General features: G+C 35.5%; 2 protein-coding genes across 6 annotated transcripts in view; one reads left to right on the top strand and one right to left on the bottom strand.

Moving 5' to 3' along the window:
- LOC113231159 (Down syndrome cell adhesion molecule-like protein Dscam2) overlaps positions 1–3,546 on the top strand; it is a 134,151-nt gene extending 130,605 nt beyond the window's left edge. For 2 of the 5 annotated variants that reach the window (XM_026465358.1, XM_026465356.1), the window contains exons 35-36: positions 927–1,092; positions 1,341–1,839. In XM_026465358.1, the coding sequence (XP_026321143.1) occupies positions 927–1,092; positions 1,341–1,506 (332 nt within the window). In that variant the 3' untranslated portion in view covers positions 1,507–1,839. Of the gene's footprint in view, positions 1–926; positions 1,093–1,340; positions 1,840–2,818 lie in introns of those variants that run through there. The other 3 variants (XM_026465359.1, XM_026465357.1, XM_026465360.1) reach the window with 3 other exon arrangements.
- A 1,047-nt stretch (positions 3,547–4,593) lies between these two features.
- LOC113230753 (CWF19-like protein 1) lies at positions 4,594–19,982 on the bottom strand. Its single transcript, XM_026464831.1, has 11 exons — positions 19,869–19,982; positions 19,618–19,778; positions 18,520–18,621; positions 17,163–17,386; positions 16,185–16,300; positions 15,012–15,231; positions 13,417–13,537; positions 11,355–11,506; positions 9,648–9,824; positions 7,825–7,985; positions 4,594–6,551 (listed from the first exon to the last, which is right to left on the bottom strand). Exons 1-11 carry the CDS (start codon positions 19,886–19,888, stop codon positions 6,392–6,394), a joined length of 1,614 nt encoding a protein of 537 aa, XP_026320616.1. The 5' UTR covers positions 19,889–19,982; the 3' UTR covers positions 4,594–6,391.
- Positions 19,983–20,751: the final 769 nt, after the last annotated feature.

The following is a 20,751-nucleotide window of genomic DNA, read 5'->3' as shown; positions in this document are numbered from 1 at the left end:
GCATGGCCCGTGGAAATGCCTGAGGTAATTCGATTTTACGGGATTGAACATCCGAGTGCAGTTCAGTTCTATTCTCGACGTGGTGCGAAAAAACCCACGTTTGGAACTGAACAGCAGTCAAAGTTCTACGAAGACTACATGACCACTTCGCTTAGTAAGTATATACGATAAGACAAGACTGAATGCGGATCGAAGACACTCACACTCATGCACTCTGTTGCATGCATTACATTGCGCGTCCTAAAAAACGACCGTTTTTTAATATGCACCTAAAAATAAAAGTTGTTTCCCAGTAATTATTTTTGCTTAGTGTGCCTCAGTTTGATGTATGTACATTATGTGTACTTTTCGGCTTCGTTCGCAGAAATTCTGTTTGGGCACGAAACACCAGACAATATAGTGCAACAGAGACAAAACTATAATATGTATAGTGTTGTGTTAGCCATGACCAATAGGAAACAATTTGCTTTATGGCCTGTTGTTATTCACTTTATTCTCTTGTCAAACGAAAAATGAACCTGCAAGTGATGTGTTTCGAAATGGCCTAAATTTACCATTTCACTTTTGGTTTGATTGTCGGGCACATTTAATCACTTAGGAACAACGTCCTCGTCCTGCAATTAGATAGTTGCAGGTTTGATCTCTGATACGACCTGCGTTATGACAGAAAATCAATAAATGAAGTAGTTCAACTTTATTATTGTTTTATTTATTATTATTTTATTATTATATATATATATTATTATTATTATTAGACTATGGCTTATAGATTTCAGGTTCCAAAAGTTCCACTTGCTTTGAGGAGGTCGAAAGTATTGGATTTCCGTAAATGAAAAAGTATGGCAATTCTTTACGAAGTATAGTTTGAGTAATTCGTGATTTAAAGTTTTGAACTCTTTTATAATTTCATGTCAATATTGTTCCAGATCCAAGCGTAGAGCGCGAAGAATCTTCATCTTCATCAGAAAATTCAATAGGCGGCGTGGTTCGCAAGGCGTTTCCGTCGCGAAAGGGTAAAGCCGGAGCTCTGGGTAAACGACACGTGCGGTCTTCGAGCGGATACAGTAGTCACAATGACGAGACAACATTCAGGTAATTACGTCCACCAAGATTTACTAAATTTTCTCTAATAATAATCTTTTCAAAATTGAAGTTACTTTTTAATGTCATAAGTATGGTGCGGAATTAAAGTTCAAATTTAAAGCTTATTTTAATTCTGGAGTCTAAAATCCCCAAACAATATAATTTTATAGAAGTCCACAAATTTTTTTCAAAAACAAAGGTTTAATTAATTCTAATTCCGAGCCTGTTATAAACCTAGAAACCGATATGCATTCCAGTATATCAAACTACCCTTCGTTCAACGACCACATCCACCCACCGTCGCGGTTTTCAGACGACACGGAGTGCGAGGGCCACCATCGACGCAAGCGCAGCGCGCACCACCACTCCTCCCACACGCCCGACAACAAGATGTCCAGAGAAGCCTTCCAGATTAATGTTTGAGGAACGTAATGCCATCGAAGCAGGCAAAGTATGGCTCGTATAGCTTGTGCTGGCATCTACCGGTGAAATCATCATACACACGACCAACTCACTTCTCTTCCCTAATGAAACTTTAACGACATCGACTTTTATCTTGACAAAAAAATTGTTATAAATTAGGACTATTGTATCTCTTATGATTATGAGTCTTTTGGTCTCTTTCTACGCTCAAAATGAGCTATACCAAAAGTATTATAACTCGATCATTTTCTAACTTGTTGCCAAAGTACTATAATAATCATGTACATACAATTTGTAGATAGGTTATAGCTAAAAATAATAATATGGATTAGTGCCACATACAATACTTGTTTTTGTACTCCAGAATTGCGAATGTAAAGCTACAAGTTGTTGTTTAATAGTAACAGGTGGCATCGACACTGCAGAAAATAAAATTAATCAGTGTTGTAATAGGTCAATGGTGACGTAATGTGCGGCCAATTGGAAAGCGCCTCAATTCGGTTGCGCCATCTATTTTCAAAAGACCGATACGAAAATTATGGTCTAGCTAGGTTCTGAATCAGTTCGACCGTTTTGTACATAGCATAGTAATTAACATGTACGGTACGAGTATCGAATATAAAAGTAAGAAGAACAATAATTAATATAAAGGTAATTATATTTTAAACTTAATGCCTTATTGACCAAAGTCTTAAAACTAGTTACGGATTATACAATAACATTGTATAATTATTTCCAAATAATTCATTATTGATTGTTTGATTGTTGTATAAAGTTTATGAAAACAATTGTTTTCATTGGCGAGTCGTATCATTGTGTATAGTCTAGCGTTTATGCAGAAACATATTGGCGTGACAGGCAATGTATTCCAATTTCAAATACTGTTATATATGATATCCCCTTCGATACCCGGTTTAGTAAAGATTACAGACGCTTAAATACAGCTGTAATTTCTTTTATAAATGTATGTTTATATTACTGCCAAATTCGTACTTGCCAAACTTTAGAGAAAACTATAAAAATGTAAATTAAATATTCTAATGCGTATGTATTAATGTAGATGTTAAAGTTGTGAAAATAATATTAAACCGTGAAATATAAATAACAGTAGATTGTGTCACTATGAAACAAAATAATATATTTACGGAGACGAAAAGAATTGAATCCAATGGGCACAGGATTTAATGTAATGCTATTTTCAATTCCTTTTTAGATCATGTTGTGTTGTCTTTTTCTAAATAAGTGGAAAATAAACAAAATACGTATTACTACAATCCACACTGAATGATGTATCTTAACTTTTTTCACTGACATTGTACAGGTAACAAAATTACCGCAGTTTTTAAGGTTGATGAGCAAGAGGCTTTTTTGACTGGTGATTAACTTATATGCCAATTATCCAAATCTATTACTGTAACAAACTATTAAAATTAACATTGAACGTCACGTTTTGCGGTTTCAAACCATATTACCAAAAACTACGACCGTGTTGTTCGTAGGACCTCTAGAAACTTGACCTTTATTCCAATATTTTTAGATTTATAACAGCAAACATCATCAGTGATCAGCCTACACTGATATCTAAACGTAATTATGATCACCGAACAACTAATATTAAATGCAATGCTTAATAAGAAATATGATTATATAAATTATTAGAATATGCAATCCTCAGTAACACATGACAATACACTTACCTATAGCTTGGTGAATATGGCAAAAAGTTAACTTTATAATGTACATTTGAATTGTATCAATGTGTTTAGCATAGTTTTTGGGCAGAGAAAACGAGGTTTTATGAATAGCTGGATTACTACGGATAGCCCCATACGTGTTTGGTTGGAATCCTACTTTCGCTTTTTATGGGCACAGTGCCGTCACGTGTCCTGGAAATGAATTTTGACCCTGAATCCCTGTCAAAGTCCTTACACATATCGTCCTTTCCTGACTAGCTGTCGTAATTACCATTAGGCAATTCCTTCAGGGTAAATTATGTCCGGGTTAGTAACTTCATCTCAAGAGCTATATTTCGTGTTAGACTTCTTGTTTAAGTAATATAAATAAAAATAAAAAAATAAATAAAGAAAAGACTTGTGTAAGTTCTTTAAAAGATACATCAATTCATGTTCTGTATAATATGATTACTCGATCTAAAATGTAATATAAAAAAAACTTCGTTTTCTCTCCTCATGCCATAGTTTATGAGTGTTGAACACTTAACACGACGTTTTGTATAACGACACAAGTTTTTAAGTGAATTTTGTGGGTTTATAATAATTTACAATCGTTTATGTTGAATCTCTCGTAATTCCAACGAAGACTGCCCTTATAATTATCGAGATCTATTTTATATAAAGTCTAGTCACAGATTCCTAGTCGAAATAAGTAGTTATTGGGTTTTGTTACATTTGCTACCATGCTTTAGTACCGCGTCTATACTAAAAACCAGTTCGTATAGCATGACATTTGAATGTTTGCATGTATAAGCGCGTTGATAAAGCCTGCTGCAAATGTAACACAATCGGTTTCAGTTATTTAAAAATTTGTCCTAAGTTTCCGAGTAAAATAAGGAAAAAAATTCACTTTCAACTTTTACGACTTTTTTAAAGATGTTTACTAGAAATTCGGTTATTCGCCCAAAGCTATTTTATCGAATAGCATTTTTTATACCAGTTTACTTGAATTCCTACGAAAATTTTAATTCGATTAAAGCGTTTCTTAGCTCACCAATGATGTCGATTCTTTTGTGCAATACACGTTACTTAAAAAAAAGACGAATAATAAATGTAATACTGTTCGTTTCATTTTTGTACTTGTGTACAAAAGACAACATAGTTTTGTATTGGTGTTAGAATACTTTATAGGGCTATAGAAGCGCTGCAGTGGCGCCACTATGGCACTGTAGCCCCGCCGTTACTAATTTTCATACAAATATTTATAACGCAGCCTCAGTGCCCCTGTTGCACCACGCGCGCCACTTTTGCGGACCAGATATTCGCATGAAAATTGGTAGCGGCCACTGCAGCGCTTCGCAGTATATTTAATACGTTGATGAACCTAAATAAATGGAAATTACCTATCAAAGGCTTACCCGTAAGTACAAAATTTACAATCCCTGTTTGAGTTTAGTTCCGTTAAATAATTTTCCAGTTTACAAACGTGAACAGAATCGACGTCAATGATTGAAATTAACTTGGATGTTGAATCTAGTTTAAAATTTTCTAGTCAATGTACCATATCATTTTAAAGGTTTTGTTATACACAGATACACGTAAATATAAGAATTAGTTAACCATGTTGTTAAAGATATGTTTTTACAATGCAAACAAAATGGATTACTAGAACAGTATGATGTGAACAAAAATAAAAAATCATTTACTTGAAATTGTCTATTTGTTATTATTTCATTTACCTACATTTATTAAACTACAGTGACATGAAATTATACTAATATATAACAATAAGAGTACAACCTCAAAATAGGGTTTGTTACCCTTCAGAGATTAGACTATTATTGTTTAATGTTACTTACACAATGTTAACAAACTGTGGTACCGCCAATGATGTTATACGTGTTTTAAAAAAGGTAAATATGTTACGAGCATCCGCGTCGTGAAAACTCGAAAATGTCCTAATTGGGATCTTCTTGCAGTTACTCTCGAGTCGAGGAAAGGGTCGAACGTGAAATTTGTGAGTGTGTCATTTTATTCAGATAAACAAAATGCCGTCGTTGTATATTTGATAACTACACTACCAGGAATCTCGTACTCTGAGTCAGGTAGCAAAAATATTTACATTATTGCTATATTTTAATTATTTTTCTGTTAATTTATTATTAAAAAATAACCTTAAAATAGCATTGTTCTAAAGAGAGTACCTACTTTTGTGTAAATGTTCATTCTGTTCGACAAAATCATAATCTATGTCCCGGCAAATGCACTTGACGCAACCTTTAAAAGACGGCTGCCTCTTTTACTTATTCATTTTACTTATTATTTATCTTTTGTACTACTTATTACCGCAAATTTGTAAACATTTGTGCAGTTTCTGTAAGCTGCGAGACAGATTTCAAACGCAGATTACTAGAATGTAACATATCTTGTGTATAAGATCGTTGGGCGCCGCCATAAAAACAGACAAACTTATAAATAAATATTATTACCACCACAGACAATATTTTCTTTTTTACCCCGTTGGTAATGGACTCTTTTTAATTTATGGACGCAATGAAATGTCTATATCAAGAAATTAATCAATTAGGTAACCCATACTCAGGTGCGGAAGGATGTCAACTGACATTGGGGTCGACCGCCATATTTAAAATTATTTTTACAAAACTGAAATGGTGCAATTTTACAAAAGCACCACCAATAAGCAAAAGAAGCCTGTTTGTTTGGTTTCTTGCCATGGACATTTTACATAATTTGTTTGGTAATCAATTTTAAAAGTTCAAAATACTGTCGAATTGAAAGTGGACAAAAAATATACATACATAAGCTCACGCCCTAGTCCCACAGGAGGGGTAGGCAGAGAGTACAGAACGACTGACACTACTCTAGAGCCTCGCATACATCAACTACCCTTTTCATACAACTACTTTCATTCTTGTCACTTCGGATCCCAGCCTTTTTGAGGACATCACTGATCTAGTCAATGTTAAGTCCTTCTGGGACGTCCTATTAAAACCCTTCCATTCAATCTGTTTGGTAATTCTTCTTACATCCATTCACTCTACATGCCCAAACCACCTCAACATACCTTTCTCTATTTTAGTCAGTAAATATGCCTAACAAAACTGATAATACCTAAATCCATTACTCTTAACATAAAGTACATAAAATGTATCTCGTTTGATTCATACACAGCACTTCACGCATGCACATACTCAATCGCTGTCGCTGTTTTCGTCGGCAGTAAAATCAAACGGCCTGAACTTCCGTCTGAACTTAGCCACATGCTGATCTTCCTCCTCTCTACTGAGAAGGCATTGGCGCCAATCCGCTTTGTCTTCACAATTTAGTATCGGAGGACTTGATAACACATCCCTGTAAGAAAAATAGTATATAGGAATTAATTCAAATGCCAGATCCATGGTCGTTTCGCTAAAATTTTATTACTACTTCATAATTCATTTATTTGTGATTGATGATTGAAGATGCATTTACTCACGCGCACTTCATCAGACCAAAGTAGGTGCAACATGTTCTTTTAATAATACGACTTGGGCACACGGATTTAATAAGTCAGTTAGGAATTTGGGTAAATTTTAATGATATAATTGTAAAACATAACTAGAATAACAAAATAAAAAATTTAATTTAAAAACGTCAACATAAATATACTAAAATGAAAAATTGGACAATATCGTTCAGGATTTGTCATTTAAAAATTAGGATACTGTACAGTCAACAGTACATCACCATCAATACACTTTTGTTTGAATATCGCTTCCAGTGCAACGTGCAAGATCCGTGAAATGTGTAACTAGTCGTAATGCCGTCTGATTATTTTATTAGTCAATAAATTGTTTACTTGCTTTTTAAATAGCATAATGTATATTTATTATACTATTTATAATGCATAGTAGAAAATTATTGTACATTTTTAGCGGTATTACAAAAATACTTTACTAAATGTGGAAATTGATAATTGTACATAATGACGCTTGGCGTTCATTTTAATAACATCGTAAATGGATAGCTTAATTGATGGCGTACGTGAGGAAAGTTCAGCTGCATAAGTAATTTCTGTGCCGGTGGTTAAGAAGGGTTTGGAAACCTGGCTTAACGTTGCCATGAACTATACGAGATCTCTCGGACCGAGTCCACTCAGATTACGTGTTTACACGTTACGAGTAGCGTCCGAGTGGACTCAGTCCGAGAGTACTCATACAGGAAAAATCCAGCTTTATAGAGCAGAACGACAGTACTATAGAGTGAAGAAATTATTGTAGAAATGAGTGAAGAAATAGTGATTACTGAATAAATGAAATTGGAATGGAAACGCGCAAACGACTGCGTTCCGTGTGGTGTGGCGCTACACTAATACATTTGCGTTCGACTGTACGTGTCAATTCTAAAGTAAATCTAAGATATGTTAGACTTCTTTTATTAATTATTGTATGAATATTATGACCTACATAGTTTCCTGTACTCGAAGCTGCTTAGACACGAATGAAAACCCCCTGAAGAAACTTTAAAAAATCTCTATGGCTTACAAACAGACGCAAATACTGAGTTGGTATCCCATTTGTTACTGTAAATAGTAAGTACTTAGTTGGCAATGTAAGTATTAAAAAGTAAATAATCGCATACACACCTGCCAAACTGCAAAGGAAAATATTGTTTTGTCTTGATGTAAATTTGTTCGCCAGTGGGCAACTCCGCGTGGAAATACGGCGAGCCGGCGAACGTCACCTGCATGATGTCCGTGTACGGGGGAAGCACTTCCAACTCGAGGCTGTTTATGCCCGCTTCATCCTGTAATACATTCATTAACGTAACTTTCGAGATACTGGCACCTAAAGTTATTTTTTTCTTGGAAAAATGTCACTTACGCTGATTTTGCATAACAATAAAACTGAAACTAAATAAGATATAAAAAACCGCTTATAGAGGGTTACGTATCTTGTTTCGCGGATTTTAGATATGTTATTAACTCAATTTCGCTAAAAATGTCGATTACGTTAGTTATGATAAGGAGGGCAGTACACTATTGTAATGAAACTAAACGCCACTACATATTTTTTAAATACTGTAATTTTTACCACATGCCATTACTTAGTTTTAGTTATCGAGTATATAACCTGAAATAGAAACGAAATGTCATTTAATTTGTTTCAAAACTATTCTGTCGTCAATTCGACTACTTTAACTTGAGCTTTGCTATAATGGGCGAGAATTGAAAAAATACATAATTATTTAATTACCGATGAAATGTGACTCCGTTTGTTTTGTACTTAGATGTTTTGCTGTTTTTCCAACACCGCCAAATGGAACAGCCTCCCATTGTTATAGATATTATACTTATTACAATAAATACAGAATATTTTTGAAATATACGGAGACGTACACACAGGTCAGTTGTTGGCGCTGTACTATTTCAGCATTCCAATTTGTGATTTCAGTGCAAACGAGAGTTGATATTTAAAAGTGATATAAGGCCCATTTGCCTGATGAGTTGCCAGGGATGGATGGCCCTTATTTCGTCTCTATTTCTGGTTATATACTCGATGGTTTTAGTTTATCTTAGTTTTAGTTTAATTGTAGTTTATTTTAATGGGGTTTAAAAGGGAAAGGGTGCTGGTGAAATTACAGGCCGATGGGACTTGACAACTTATGTCTCAGCGTGACTGGCGCAGTGCCCCTCAGAACTATGCGATTTAGCTCGAGTGGCACTGCAACTGTTATGGATGGGCGTGTCGCTCAAAATAAGCGCTTTGTCGTCGAGTTCCGGATACCAGCCCGTTGCACCAAGTACCAAGCAGGCGTGTCGCTTACGATCAAGCGCACGACTTGTTCGTGCCGTTACTTGATATTATAAACAAAGTTACTGATGCGTTCTGGTAAGTGGGCTCCAACCACAGATAACACCTCGGTACCAACCCAAGAAAAAAATATATACACATACCCATTGTAAAGTACAAATGGAACACAGTTCCCGCCATTTCAAATATTCCAATGCGGATTGGAGTTAACTTTCAAACTCAAAATTAAATAACCTTTATTCCATAGGTCAGCAAATTACACTTGAAATCTTTATTGATTAAACTGTACTACTCGTTCGTAAGGCAGATACTCCTTTCTGATTCCTTCGATCCGGCCGGATTCGAACCGACGTCTTCTAGCAAACCGTGGCAGACGCTATGCCAACTAAGCCACGGAACGAACCAGCGGACCTCGCGAATTTGCGTTAGTTTGGACGCGTGTTGTCGGATCTTCGCATTTGTTTTCAACGACTTTTTAGCCGTAGCGCCATCTATGAAAGTATTTCGTCGCCCAGTTAGGTAAGTTCACAGCTACCAGCCCTGGCTAGAGATGTCGCTATTAACTGTAATTAAGGTCATATGTATTTATTTATTATAATCGACTGCCTTTTCAGAGTTTTATGGCACAGACCGGTTGAATTAATAAAACGCTCACCTGAAAAACCTCAAGGATCTGCTCGCTGCACTGTTTGGGAACAGGCACGCACTGGATCTGCATGTGTGCCGATCTGTAGTTCCTCTCGAAAAACACAGCCACCTTATTCATTGGACTGTAGAAGCTCTTCAACGCCTCTTTGAACCTTTTTATTTCTATCACTACTTCATCTGGCGCCTGGAAGTTTGGTTAATTTATGTATCATCAGTCAAGGATTTTTTCAAGACTATATATATAAAAAAATATATTGAATCGGTCACTCTCGGACTAGTGTTCACTACCTAATTTCCGTGGCAATTTTTATTATTTGAATATTCAAGTAAATTATAGTGTAATTATTAAATGATGTTTCACGATACGATACTCGAATATTAAATAAATATTGCAGGATAAAAAAATCGAGTACTTAAATAATAAAAATTGCCACGTGAATTAGGTAGTGAACATTAGTCCGAGAATGACCGAAAAACTAATAAACATTACCTACATTGATTCTTTTGTCTATCGAACAAAATGGGGTGGCGTGGGCGTTTGTGACTTATTATTATTATTATGAATACATTAGGCTACATGAATACATGGCTGAATCCAATAGGATACATAACGTACCCTGATGGCTTGACCTACCGCCTTTCAAGCAGAGGCCGTGGTTTCGGATCCTGGCTGCACCGCGGAGTTTTTCAAAATTTATGTGCGATATTTAATGTAAAATTCACCATGAGCTTTTTCGGTGAAATAAAATATCATAATGAAACCTGCACGTTGAAGAAGATTCACAACCCTCGGAAAATGTGTGAAGTCCCTAACCCGCATTGGACCGGCATGGCGGACTATGGCCTATACTCTCGCTTGAGTAGAGACCCGTGCCCAATAATCGATAGATAATGATAATGATGATTGATAGACCTCGTTTTGCCTAAATTATAAAGTTTTAATTACGCGTTTGTGAAAAAAAAATAAGCCTAAGATAGGCGGTAGAAAAAATTATGTTGAGTTACAACCATAATGTAAGAAGAGTGGAAAGAAATATTATCTAGAGTGTTAATTATTAATAACAAAGATCGAACACTTAGAAAAAATTCCTTCGATCCGGCCGGATTCTATGCCACACACATAACCTTGCCAGACGCTATGCCAACAAAGCGTCTGCCACGGTTTGCTAGAAGGTTTGCTGCTATTAATAATTATAACAAATTAGTGGAGCAATTTCACAAAAAATAATTGAATAATCATGTAGTAAAACATGACGTGACATTCAATAAAAACTTGAAAATTAAAGAGTGATCATTTATACATTAGTCTTCATGGCAACTAAAAATATCTTGCTGAGACCAATTACATACAGAATGCTGAATGTTAGAATTCTAGTAGACAAGCATGCAAGTAATTCATCCGTTATTGATAATATTGTCAAAATGTATAATTAAATATGGCCATGAATACAATGTCTTGTATGCTATAATGTGAAGCATGTGTGAAGTATCAAGTATACAGTATCATAAGTCTACGCATTACGCACTACGCATTTCTATTTATTAAACCAGATCATCTATATAAATAACGTAAACAATTTGTCTTCATCGTGTAAAGTTGTCAAAATTGAGATAGTACCGGTTGCCAGTTCAGTCGATATGTATATTCCTATTTACTATGTTCAAATGCCCCAAACCAGAATCATAACGGAAATCATATTACAATAAAACTTACCCTCGTAATAGCCTGATGATGAGCAATAGGCAGTATCAGCACATGGTACGGTGTGAGAGGACCCTTAGGCAACGCCAGATAGCAGTGAGTGCCAACCGATATGACGAGATGCTTTTCTACACTGGGCGATGACAGGCAGAACCAGCATTGATCTACACGGTAACAAAATAAAACACGGTAAAATGGTTTCATCACACTTGCTCGTAAAGAGTATGATTGCATGGTGGCTAACTTGACTATCATGCTCCAAATAAAACCCTCGCGCCTTTTTTCTTTCCATTGTAGCTGTGGATTGTGGATGTGCATTTTTATTTGTAGCACGACATACTTCCTTCCATAGGTCAGGTCCCAGTTTAAGCAAGGAGGTTACTTAAGTTCGAAATTAAAACGTTCGCTTAAACAGAAATTTAATTGCAATTCAGCCTCATACTTCTTAAACACTTATTATTCAGAATTTTAATTTATTTTAATTATTTTCCGTATAATTTTTTAGGTTTTTTTCTATGTTATATATACAATTGTCTTTTCGAACACTAACAAAAATTCCTTTGATTCGGCTGGATTCGAACCAGCGCCTTCAGCATACCGTAGCTGACGCTCTCCCAGCTGAGCTACGAAACGATAAGGAACCAGCAATCCTTACTAATAGAAAAATTCGTAAGGTAACAAATAATATGTAGATGAATGTTACATTTTTTTTTAATGTAATCATCTAACAACGCTTCTTAGATACCACATCCGTAGCAGTAAATAATGATTAATACTCAAAATTAAATATAGGTAATTGTAAATCGAATAATCATAGGATGTATACTAAATAATACTTGTTACAACTAATACGCGATTGTTACATATATGAACAATATAATTTACTATGGAACCAGAGAATTGTGGTACTTTAGCTTTCTTAGATGTTTTAATTAAAAGAAATCCTAATAACACCATAATAGGCCATACTGTATTTCGAAAGAAAACCCGTACAGATAGGTACCTCAATGGTAATTCCCATCACCATCCTAGCCAGTTAGCTACCGTGGGCAAATCTGTGTCTGCGACAGTAATCATCTGGCAGGGGAACTTCATCATATAAAGCAAGTCCTAGTCCAAGCATGCGAATAAGTGGAAGAATCCACCCCAATGCCGCAGGCCCCGTGTGAAACCACCAACAGTCGAGCGAAGACCTGCCATTTTACCTTACGTGAGAAGTGTTACAGGCAAGATCTGAAGAGTCCTCAGGCGAGCATCTATCAAGACCTATTTCAAGCCCCTGAGGAAGATTTCTCAGTTCCTGAGACCCGTGAAATGTAACATCCCCTTACAGGATGCAGGAGTGCACAAGCTTGACTGTGAGTGCGGTCTCTCTTATATTGGACAAACGAAACGAAATATTTGTACCCGCGCCAAAGAACATATGGCTGATGTCAAACAGCGTCGTGTAAACAAGTCTGCAGTCTGCGAGCATGTCATGGATAAACATTCAATGAAGTTTGACAAAGCCCAGGTACTTGCAAAAGAAGTCCGTTATCTACCCAGGATGCTGCAATAAGCCATTGAAATGAAAAAACATCCTAATTTCAACAGGGAAGATGTTTTCTCCGTACCACCAGTTTGGGATCCAGTATTTCCTCTAATCCCAAACAGACATAAAACTGCAGTACTAATTAATATGTTTTAGTTTATTCTAATTCCTATTATTAATTAATAACAAATTGAACTTAATAAAAATTCATTCAATAAAATAATTTGTACAACTTAATGAAGCGTAAATTGGAATGTTTTCTTTGTAAAATTAAAAATAAGGTATTTAATTAATAACAATTGTAACCATAGTGAAAAAATATGGTGGTTTGCAATAATATTAGACATAACTGGTTGATGACTCTACCACCTCAGTCAACCGTGACCATGGAACCTGTAAAGGGCCCGAAACATCGGTTTATTTGAAAAAACAAATATAGGCGATTTAAATCTGAAAAATAGTTTCATTTCCAATAATACTATAGTTTCTATTTAAAAAATGCTAAAGCAAACAACGAACAAGATCACATCAGATATTACTAACCAAGATCAATGCCTTTCTTTTTCTTCTCAGATTCTTCTCCACCTTTTCGTTTTCTCTTTCCATGCTGTCCGTCGTCGTCGTTCGCGTCCATGTTGAAGAAGAATTGACCATTGCCCGTAACCTGTACAACAATATTAAATGTATAACAAGTTATATCGAGTTCTTAGGTTTTCGCGATTGTGGATATAAACAATTAATATATAAATTTCAAACAAACCAACATCTCGGGCACTTTACAACCAAAAAATGCCAGCTTAGCTGCCCAAAACACTGGTTGTACAAAAATTATATTTTTAAATTATATACGCGGTTTAGACCCGAAAGAATAGTTTCATTTTCCATATATGTATGAAGTATATGTAAAACATAGCGGTAGAGCCACTTCTTCAAGTACTGCCACTTCGCCTATTTCTGTAAAGACAGGACAAGTCTTTCCATTCTCGCAAATCGACAAAAAATAAAAACAACACAAGTTGTCGTTACAAGCAAAACAATGTATTTAGTTCTGTAAGGCGTTTTGACAAAGAACACAAACAACTTAAATCAAATTCAAAACAATCACAGACAACCTACATAGAAGGTGTGTCAGCGAAAAGGTTTTCTCACAATTTCTGCCGCCAAGAAGTAATGTGAGCATTAGGCTGCTTTTCCACCAGAGATGTGCCACGTAGCGACGCGGTGTGCGAGGAAAAAATCCACCAATAGAATTACTGCATTTTCTTAGCTTCGCTTAGCGCAGCTCCGGTGGAAAGGGGTTGGCGAGGCTAAGTATTTGTACATACAAAATAGAGGGAGATGTGTACAAGGAATGTGCGCGAGGGATGCGGGCGAGGAATGTGCGCAAAACGGTGTAGGAAACTAGAGCTACTGAAAGTATGACCCTAACTGACACTGACACATCCGCGCATAGCTGAAAAGAGTCCGTAACGCATCCTCGCACCACGCCGCTGCATATGCTCTCATCGCATAGCTACCTCGCAAAGATTTGGTGGAAAACATCGCACCGTTTCACAGCGTCGCAACACAGCCTTGCACCGCCACGCTACGTCGCACATCTCTGGTGGAAAGGTAGCCTTACAGTGTTCCAGCTTGAATTGTGCTGGTGAAACTACAGTCACGTGGGACTTTCAACTTATATTTTATGAAGTGCGCAGTGGCAGCGCCCCTCGGTACTTTGCGAAATTAAAATTCTGAGTGGTACTGCAGCTTTCGAGGATAGCAGTGTTGCTGACGACTAGTTCGTCCCGACACTTAGTATCATAAAAGAAAACCCTAAGCTATTCGAGTTAAGGGGTTTTTTTTTGTGCGAGAATATTCTCATATGCACCGTCTAGCCTGTGACGGAAATCAGTACCGTCTAAAATAGGTAAGTACTGTAGCAGGCTGCATTGATTGCATTTAGAACTGTCTAAATAAATGTGGGTTTGTATTTAGAATTAGATAAAATAAACAAGGATAGTGGTAAAAAGAACATCGCGGTGGTTCTAGACGAATTCTCGAGTTGTACGTACGCAGTAAATTTCTCGAATCTTATTAAAAAGTACCTGTCGCAACGCTAAAACTACGGCTCCGCTCCCACAGAACCCTTCACTTACCGTAACAACTTTCCCAGGTTGATGTTGCTTCAACAAATTAGGATCATAAGGGCACGCAGTTTCATCCGTAGTGCTTTGCAGCAATTCTGTCATTCGCATCTTCGAGATTGGTTGGAGAGAGCAGGCGTAGATCCATTTCTCTTTATCTTTATTACCAACAGGAGCTAACGCTATGAAACGCGTTGCGCATTCTTTGTAGTCTTGATGATGACTTTGATTTCTGTGAAAAAAAAACAAAACCATTGAATTTGTATATTTACAATAATAAAAAATTTGGTATTTTTGGTTAGTAGAGATAAGTTAGTTACATAAAATTGTAGGATCTGTCTGTCACTATAGTATCTGCCTACAATAAGTTCTGAGTTTGCCTTGGGAGTCACTGAAAGACCTCAACTTACGACAGTCATTTATTTGTATGAAAGTCCCAAAACGGCGCTGCATGCATACAGGTTTAATCCTAGTTCGGCTGCAGAGGCTTACATAATTTGAAATGTACAATTTTCTTAGCCTTATTTTATAATTTATAAATGATCATTTTGTATGTCTGTACACTGTTTGTTTAAAGTAAATAAACATTTATTATTATTATTATTTATTATAAAACAACACACTATCACACCGGATAGCAACTGCCACGCGATCGCAATACTCAAAACTGATGATTCTGCAGCTTCACTCACACTTACAGAGTCCTTACAAAGTAATATCAGTAACATAGACCATCACAAATCATCAGAATATTTTCACACATTGTTTCTTTTACAAAGAATATAAATACTGCCACCGTTGAATGTTTGTATTTATGTAATACAAAAAGAAAACAAACTTAGAAACAAAATCTATATTTCGAGCATACAACAAATAAGATACAATGCGAAAGATTTTTTCATTAGTGTTCCATCTTTGCATTCATAATTATTAGAGGTATAACAGACTAGTGGGGTAATTTCCCAAAGAAATAATTAAATATTATGGTAGTACAATATGGTGATATTCAATAAACTTAATATTACAATTTATTAAAGCGCTGGTAGCTGTAAAGGTACCTAACTGAATGAAAAAAAAACTTTTATAGATTTCTCTTTGTTGGCGCTACGGCAAAAAGTCGTTAAAAGCCAAAAATGTATTTGATCCTTGTATTAATAAATAATTTGAAATGCAATAAAACTTTACCTGTAAGGCTGCCTTTCAAAAAATTTGCTTGTAGAAGGTACAAAATGGTACCTTGGTTTTATGTGTATAGCCAGCCATGCTATCAGATCTGAAAGTCTTTCTTTCTCTACCTCTACCTGTAATAAAAGAATGTAATTGAAACAGTTTGTGTTTATTGTTGCTAGATTTCATCCTATAATATATATAAGTTTTTTTTTGCTGTCAAGCAAGGCAAGTACCATACATATATTAGCTTACTATACTTACAATACTAGCTTTCTTTCTAGTGGACTTACAATACTAGCTTTCTTTTTTTGTTGGAAAGAGGGTACCTCAGTATTGGTCACATTTAAATTTGAAACAATATTACACCTCTAAGGGTCTAAAACCAGGGGATGACTCCGGTTTTGCGCACTTTCCGGTAACCGATTTCAATAAAATTTGGCAAATAGATCTAATCCCACGAACTTTTGAGGTCGGATTTTGTAATAAAATAGTTATAATTATTGAAACAATGTCAGAGAAAAAAATTAGTTTCTTTGAAATTCCGCAAATAGTAAGGGTAGTAATTTAATACCTTTTCAAATCCTAACAACCAACAAACGTTTGATACAACCCATTGGGACAAAGAAATAAAATAATATATTTTTTTATTATTTTTATACCAAGTTACAGGATGAACAAGTCGTACGCCTGGTGGGAAACGACACACCAGCTCTTAACAGTGGTACTGCAAATGCGTCCGTCACCCTGAGACATAAATTGACAAGTCCCATATACCTGTAATTACGCCAGCACCCTTACCCTTTAAAACTGGAACACATTAATGCTGACAGTTTGGCAGCGGAAATTGGCAAATTTCAATATGCACATATAATGCATTTTTACAGCACTAAATTAATATAGTTAAGCTTCAATGTTATCGAATCTTGTTGCTATGTTACAGCATTGACATCCATTACCATGTTTAGACTGTTTGATGTTTCCTCATGTTCTTACTTTTTGACATTCATCCTCTTGTATCCCAGAAGGCCAAAGCGTAGTAATCAACATGTCGACTCCTCTGAACTCGCTCTGGCCTCTGAAGCACGAATCCCTCACTGCACTGCAGTCGCTTGGCTCAAATGTGACCATCGGTATATCCTTGCCAAGTTCTCGGCGCGAGAGGCCAGTAAGATACGCTATTTTAACACCTGCACTTGTGGTGTATATACCTCGTTTGCCTGAAATGGTGGAAATTAACTTACAATTTTTTTTTTCAATAGAAATGTTTTATCAATAGTGCAACAATATGTAGACGTAACAAATGGCTATTATAATGTTTTTTTTTATATAATATCAAGGAGCAGGACGAACAATTCGTGCGCCTCGTGTTAAGTAACACGCCCGTCCATAAGAGTTGCAGTGCCACTCACACTTTAAAGCTATAAACCGCAAAGATCTCTGAGGGGCACTGCCACTTCGCCCTTCACCATGAGACAAGTTGACAAGTCCCACATGCCTGTAATTTCACCAGCAACCATACTCTTCAAAACCAGAATGAGGTAAATGCTTACATTACTGCTCGGCGGCAGTAATAAGCAGTAGAGCTTGTCTCGTCTGACGAACTCTACTGCTACTGAATTATATGTAATAATATAACTGCCTGATGTACAGCTATGCAACTGTCTATTCAAATAATAAGCTGAAGATATTAACATAGTATAATAAAAGTATGATAATTCCATACAAACGTAGCAGCGCGGCTTGTATACATGTGTGCACGCCCAACATGCGCCATGTACGGACGCACACATTCGCATAATCTCGCGGTGCACTCACATTGCATGACGTGACGAGTGTTTAAAAAAACTTCCCATAGTAGACATGTTTACTGTTGCGTTTACCGTTGCTCGAAAAAGAGTGCTTCAAATTACTCTGTATTTCATTTATATTTCATAATCATACTTCCATAATTGATATGCCAATGCTGGTATTAAAATATCAATATACAGAGGTTTTTTTAAATAGTCTTAGGAACCATTAAGATCTTTTTTTGTGAAAACAATTTTGGCATAGTCAATTTTTTGGTCAAGCATTAATAAAAAGAATAAAAATGATCAAAATTTTTTAGTGCTAATCAACTCAGTTTCATGACGGGATCATTTCATTGAAAGGGATGAAAAAAATCCGGACAGCTGCAGTTGGTGAAATTTCATAAAATATTTAGCATACAAAATTAATAAAATTGACTAATTTTTCAGTTTCTTATAAGTATGATTTCATTGCATGTGTCAATGAGTCAGATAGAAACAAATGAGTTGTCCTACTGTTGAAGCACCAATTAATGCATAATATAATGAATCTGAACACTTACCCATGTAAGTAACATTGGGGACAATATCCTCTCCTTCGGCACAATTATAGTATTTGACATGGTCACTGTTGGATGGCCCAAATACATATGTAGGAACTGGCACTATAAACAAAAATATGTAATTTTTATTTACACAAATAAATTAATTTTTTAAACACTAAAGACCCAGAAATAGAATTTAATTTTGTTCTTATATAGACTATAGTTATTACAGCCTCTAAGAGTCTTTAATGAGAGCCTTTTAATGTAGATTACAATGTATTGTGCTCTCACAATACTCACTAAATAGCAGAGTCTACTGAAGCCCTTAAAATTACTAAGCGGAAAACTTGATACTGGCAAAATCTAAACGGTTAGCGCCATTAAGGAAAACGAAAAAGAAGTAGGTAAATCTGTAATTTGAAATTTGCCTTTTGTAACTCTCTAATGATGACATTTATTTGAATTGAACTGAATTTGATACCCATCTAATGACACTCTGCCCTCGCCTTGTTCTCTGCATTGTGATTGATATTTTTGTAGCATTAATAATATAATGATGTACAACATTGCCACCAGTACAAAGTGACACTTTTTGGGAGGCCCAGAGATATACCGTTTGGGTTATAATTACTATGTTAGATTGACTTGGTGTCATAGCAAAATTCACATAATAATTATCCTGATATGACTTATTTCTAAGTACTTTCCAAAAAGGGTCAAAAAGTACCATACTACTAGTACTTTTCATGAATATATAAATTGTGTTATGATGAAGCAATTAATTTCAGAAAAAAATTACATTCATTATTCTTAGTTTGTAACCTTCATATAACAATGGTGCATGTACATACAAAAGTATCAATTCACTGTAAGTTTGATTTTTAGAGACAAATGCAGCTACTTTGATAATGTAGATGCATTCAAATTATTAATAGAATGATTTTTAATCAACTATGAAACAAAATTTAAACTGCTATTTACTTGAATTCCAATGAAACATACAACAAGTGCCCTTAACATTTGTTTACATATCTCTACCTAATACAAACAAATAGACTTGAACATCTAAACAGTTTTATTTATTGGTAACTAATAGTGTGATAGGAATACAGATACCTTTCCTCGTGCCCATCCTATAAGCATCCAGCTGCGAGTTATCATCGCCGAAGAAGTTACCAACGCACAGAAGAACATCAAAAGGACCAGATTTCTTATTGATAGTCTCGACGCGGGAAAACAAAGAATTGAAGTTTCCATTTACGTCTCCGCATATCAAGCTGTTAAATAAGAACATATGAATGAATTGAGGGGAAAATGATGGAGAAAAATAATGTAGGCCACAAAACTTGGATAAAATTATGACTTACGTTTTTTGTTTATCGGACATTTTAAACTTAAAGGTTATGTTATGAGAGCAAAACCAAAAACCTAACTCTATTATTTATATTTATAACGAAGGAAATTACGTTTTATGTGGGAAAACTCAAAAATTACGATAAATCTGAGAAATTTATCTCAATACTACCAAACAATTTCAATTATTACGTACTCCTCTTGCATAAACAAACCTGACAACCTGACAAAGTGACAAATTGTCGGACACAAACTAATTGTCGGAGCGACCATAGTCGTTTCGTTTTCATCGCGCTTTCTTTTTTCATTCTTCGTGCTTTCACGCTTTTTTTCAAGAAAATTACTTTACTATACTATACTTTTGCCAGTCAGTAAAAAAAAAAGGCATCATCGTGAAAAAAATATGTTAAAACAGAAATGAGTTATTTTGTAATTAATACAAAAAATAAACTTACAATCATCTTACAATATATGAAACGTAATTCCATCCTTGATTATACAGGTGTAACAGAGTTTTTTTGGTGGAGCACCTAACGCAATGAATTCGATAGTGGGAATGAAAAAAAAATTTAAAAAGTAATATTTATGGGGATATTTTTTACTTGCTCTTTAACTGAGGGGAGGGGACTGGCTAAAGACGGCGCGGCGGCGGCGGCGCCTTAAATGATGTATTGATTTGCTTGTGCACTTGCTATGGCTGGAATAAAAAATATCAAATTCGATACTTGAAACTAATATTGAGTCTAAAAATATCGACGATATGTCTTATATGATTTCGTGCAAAAATATCGGTACTTTGAAATGTCGATATTTTTTATCATCCCTAGAAACGTAATTTTGCATGTTGTCCGGTTTGGTCTTCTAGGATGGAAAAAGGTTTGATATTATATAGTCGTC

This window comes from Hyposmocoma kahamanoa, unplaced genomic scaffold (genome assembly GCF_003589595.1).
Source record: "Hyposmocoma kahamanoa isolate Upper Pololo Valley unplaced genomic scaffold, ASM358959v1 64, whole genome shotgun sequence".
Taxonomy (NCBI): domain Eukaryota; kingdom Metazoa; phylum Arthropoda; class Insecta; order Lepidoptera; family Cosmopterigidae; genus Hyposmocoma; species Hyposmocoma kahamanoa.
Note: the sequence above shows the minus strand (reverse complement) of the source record. Positions and strands in the feature narration are given on the sequence as shown.